This window comes from Diadema antillarum, unplaced genomic scaffold (assembly GCF_040938485.1).
Source record: "Diadema antillarum isolate AM-2024a unplaced genomic scaffold, OU_Dant_1.0 seq00001551_RagTag, whole genome shotgun sequence".
Classification (NCBI taxonomy): domain Eukaryota; kingdom Metazoa; phylum Echinodermata; class Echinoidea; order Diadematoida; family Diadematidae; genus Diadema; species Diadema antillarum.
Window position 1 is genome coordinate 281,428 of NW_027272280.1, and position 5,011 is coordinate 286,438.

At 36.3% G+C, this 5,011-nt stretch overlaps 1 protein-coding gene across 1 annotated transcript; it reads right to left on the reverse strand.

Moving 5' to 3' along the window:
- Positions 1 to 3,348: 3,348 nt before the first annotated feature.
- On the reverse strand, positions 3,349 to 4,770 carry LOC139710658 (uncharacterized). The gene has a single exon (XM_071622581.1). The coding sequence runs from the start codon at positions 4,675 to 4,677 to the stop codon at positions 3,685 to 3,687; it is 993 nt and encodes a 330-aa protein (XP_071478682.1). The 5' UTR covers positions 4,678 to 4,770; the 3' UTR covers positions 3,349 to 3,684.
- Between the last annotated feature and the right edge of the window lie 241 nt (positions 4,771 to 5,011).

Here is a 5,011-nt window from a genome sequence, read left to right on the forward strand (position 1 = left end):
TTGTACATGTAAATGGCAACATATATATTTGTGTCCAATCTTCTGGTTGAATTCCATACTTGCCAGCAAAAACTGTTTCGCAAACAGGTCTTGATTTAATCTCTTTTAAAAATTCCTCATATATTGGTTTTGATTTCACATTTTGTAACTGTGAAATAATAAGATCCTTTTGTTTTTGAGCCACTTCTTCTTTCCAAAACATCTCCAATAGGAGTGTATTGAAGGAACATTTCGAGTATTTTTGAACAGAGTCTACAATTGCCATATACATCATATTATATTTGCTTGGCACTCCTTTCCTTAACCAAAATTAAAAATCAATGAGCCGTCCATCAATACTAAATATTTGATATATATAACATAAACCTGCTTCAAAAAACGGCCTGCAGAATATTGAGTGCTTATCAATCAAAATATTCTGGTTATTCCATACTGGTTGTTGTAGGATGTCTGCTTGGCTATTTTCATCACCAATAAAATCCTCATGTATGTTTGTCTTTAACCATATTTGTAGAATATTCTCATAGAATGGAGGGATACCCCTCTTATCAATAGTTTCAAGGGAATAATTACTTTGAAACACTAGAATTCCACCAAGCCTTTTTAAGAAATAATCTCCCAATAGCACCCATTGATGGTTACGATTTCCATAATATCTTTTAACCCACTTAACTAACTGCGTATCAATCATACATTGTAAATTGGGGAATTTGAGACCACCCTCAGCATATTGTGCATACATAGTTGACCTTGAAATCTTATCTGGGCCATTCCATAAAAATGAAAACATTAACTTCTCTACTTCTTTCACAAAATCTTGAGGAATTTCAATGTTTGACATCAAATAAATTATCTTAGACATAATAAATGTTTTCAAAATTTGAATTTTACCAATTAACGTTAAATTACGATTTTTCCAAATAAAAAATGTTCTCTTAATCTCACCCAATCGATCTTCAAAGTTTCTTCGGATTGCTTCTTTTTTGTCATATGAAAACCAGATTCCAAGAATTCTAAGACCATTGTCTGTCCACTTTATCATCTGTGGCTTTTCTTTCGATAGTCTATCATTTCCTATCCACATTCCTTCTGATTTGCTTCGGTTGAGGCAAAGGCCTGATATCTCAGAAAATTCTTGAAAGCTTTCTAGTAATACTGATAATGATTCTGTATCCTTACAAAAACATGTTATATCATCAGCGTAAGCTGTATATTTAATTTGTTTTCCGAGCATCTCCATTCCAATAATATTTGGATTATTTAACAATCTCATTAGATATATCTCGAGCCCTAATATGAATAAAAGGGGGGCAAGGGGGTCGCCTTGGCGAACACCCCTTCCAATTTCAAAATAACCAGTGGTAAAGCCATTTATCAATACACAGCTATTTATACCTGCATGCAATGTTCTCACCCATTGTATCATTGACGGACCAAAATTAAGACATTCTAAACACTGTAATAAATACCTATGACTGAGTGAATCAAATGCTTTGGTAAGATCTAATGCTAACACAATTCCAGATACATTGTTGGCATCTGCATAAAACATTAAATCTGAAATCAGTCTTATACCTTCACCTATATATCTGCCTTTAATAAATGCTGTTTGCTGAGGATTTATCAAATTACCAATAATTTTGGACATACGTTTCGCTAAACATTTAGAAAGTATCTTTGCATCCACATTTATTAAAGTGATTGGTCGCCAATTGCCCAATAATCTCTTATCTTTATTGGATTTAGGAATCAATTTAATTATTCCTTGCCTCTGTGACACGGACATACTTCCTTTTTCAAAAGCATGATTAAATGATCCTATTAGTTCTTTAGAAATCAAAGGCCAAAATGTCTCATAAAATTCCACCGATAAGCCATCATTACCAGGTGTTTTATTTTTTGACATCCCAAGGAGGACTTCCCTTGCCTCTTCATGTGTTATCAGGCCTTCACAAGAGGCCTTTTCATCTTCCGTGAGGTGTTTTAAGCAGGAACTTTTTATGTAATCATAACTCACTTTGTCAGACACTGTATCCCTGTTTTCAAACTGTTTACCAAAAGATTTCATCACAAAATTTCGTATATGATGGGGATGTTCAATAAGTTCCTCACCTGTATCTAATACATCTATGTTTGTACTCTGTGCTTGTGTCTTTTCCAATGATAAAAAATATTTTGTACTCTTCTCTCCTTTCTCGTACCAGGTACATCTTGAACGTAATATGGCCCCCTCTGCTAAATAATTGTACATGCAGTTAAGTTCCTGTTCAATTTTCTCTTTCTTATCCCATTTTTGCTCATTCATTTCTGTCGGGTCCATGTCATTTATTATTTTCAATTCTTGTTCTAATTCTTTTCTTCTAATTTTTTATATTTTTCTTCCTTTTAGAAAATGTGATTGTAAATTCTCGTATTTTGAATTTTAACCAATCCCATAATTTTCCTTTATCATTTTTATCTTCCCATTCATTTACCCACATCTCATAATGTCCCTTTAAATTTTCAACATACTCAACATCACTAAGTAAACTGTTATTAAACTTCCAATAAGATGGGCCCACAGTGTACTCTTTAATTCTCAGATGTAAATTCACAAAATCATGATCTGACAAAACACAGGGGACCATATCACAATCTGTCACCATATTTTGTACAGACTCATGGATTAACCAGAAATCCAGTCTTGACTGAACACAAGGATTGGAGCGTCTCCAAGTAAATCGTCTTAATAACGGGTTCTTGTCTCTCCAGATATCTATTACATGATAAACGTTTTTAATATTTTCTATTATTTCACAAGAGTGCTTCCAAGTGGACTTCATATTACCGCCCTCTCGGTCCAATGCCAAATTTTGAATAAAATTAAAATCTCCCCCTATTAATATTGTCTGTTCAGCATCATAATATTCTTGTATAGTCAAGTCTACAGCTTTAAAAAAATGCATGTGGTCTTTTTCATTATTTGGTGCATATACATTACATATCATAAATTTTTTTCCATATACTTCCATTTTAACCAACAAAAATCTCCCGTTAGAATCTTTCACTGTCTCTATCAATTTTATATGTGGGGTTTTCCGAAATATGATACACACTCCCCTACTAGAGGAGGTTCCATGACTGAATACAATATCGGCTCTTAATTGGTTCTTCCATAAACTTTCATCCTTATCAGTCGAATGGGTTTCCTGTAATAAAATAATATCCTTTTTTAATTTGGATAAAAAACAAAAATATTTTTTCCTGGCTTTAAAGTCCCCTAGCCCATTAACATTATGGGTCATTAACTTCAGATCCTTATACATATTTCACAAGTAGGTAACCTTCTAAATTCTTATGACCCACCATGATCAAGACAAAACAGACAACAAAACATTGGCAATGAAAAAAACACACATACAATTTGCATGAAATCGAATAAAACATGATCACAAGGAATCCAAGTGCCCCTGGGCATCTTCACAGTTATTTTTTCCTCAGGTTGGCAAAAACAAATGATTTTCCTTATCACTTAATCACATGAATAGTGTATCTTGTCTTCGGAGATATCAACTGTTAATATACTGCTGGCATGACAGGGTGCCGACTGCTGAGCTATCGCAGTCGTGTCAAGAGTTTTTCAAAGTATTTCGTATTTTGTTAGACCATTGTCTACTGTGCAAAAGCAAACTGCCAATATCCATTCTATCTTGTGGTGTGCTGCTTGTACTCCACTTCTTTTCCGCTCTCAGTCTCCCTGTAAAACAATCGCGCCGGATATTTGAAGTACACCTTTCGCTTTGGGTCCTCCTCTTTCAGCTTTCGTTTCAGTGGCAGCAATTTCCTCCTGCTTTCTCGCACTTCTACCGGCAGCATCTCATCGACAAATATCTGGTGATCCTTTCCGTTGTGCTGAAAAGGCCTCTCCTTCAAATATCTGCGGGCACTGCTGATCACTGTTTGTCTGGTTGTGTATCTACTGAAAGCTACCACAACTGGGCGAGGAGGGCCGGGTTTTGGCCTGATGCGGCCTGTGCGATGAGCTCTTTCAATGCTCACTTCACCTTCCATTTGCATATTTGACTTGGCAAATTCTTTGATCAATTGCTCACACTTCCCAGCGTTTTCAGCACCTTCAGGAAACCCGTAAAACACAGCCGTATTCCTCATCTCTCTCGCAGTGAGGTCAACAAGACGCTCTCTCAATTTCATATTCTCCTTTTCTTGCTTGTTTACTTGGTCCTGTAACTGTTTGACATCAAAACGGCACGACTCTTGCTCCTCTTTCAAGTTACTGATTTCTTTCTCATTTGTTTCAATCTTACCAAGAGCTGTGTCCAACCTGGATGTGAGATTGGAGTTCATTTCGTCTATCTTGTGGATAAGGGCCGCGAGTAGTTCATCTGTGGTTGACTTCTCCCCGTCTACTCGTCGTTTTTTCTCAAGCGAGGAGCGTGGAGGTGATTCCGCCGACGCGCCCGGGCTGGTTCCCTCCATATCTCGGTGAAGTGGTTTCACTACCGTGTGCACTGCCGAGTCAGTTAAGCCGTGTGCATTATCACTGTCACTGTGTTCTTGCGTAGCCTTCTCCGTAGTAGCGTCGCTAAAATCCATCTTAGGGTCAAAATCCTCCTTTTCCTTGAAATAATGGGAGATTGTAACGACTCCTTGTTCTAAGCTCCTTTTTCTCGATGTCATTTTGACTTTTCAAACTGTAATAGGCGAAATGAGCTGCAATTTTATTTCCTCCTAATGCCTCCGTAACACTCAGGCACGTCCTAACCGCACAGCGCCATCTTGGATTCGAATATTGATATTAATGAATTGTTTAGAAAATCTAGAATGGACAGAAGAGCCAGTTACAAATCTTGGTGTTGTTTTGTGTCAGACAGAAAATGAATTTAATCGTTTGAATTGGTTAGTAAAAATTTAGAAAATTAAGCGAATAATAAGAATGTGGAGGATGAGAAATTTCACGTATTATGGGAAAGTAGTTATTATTAAATCTTTACTTGTATCTCAGTTGATTTAT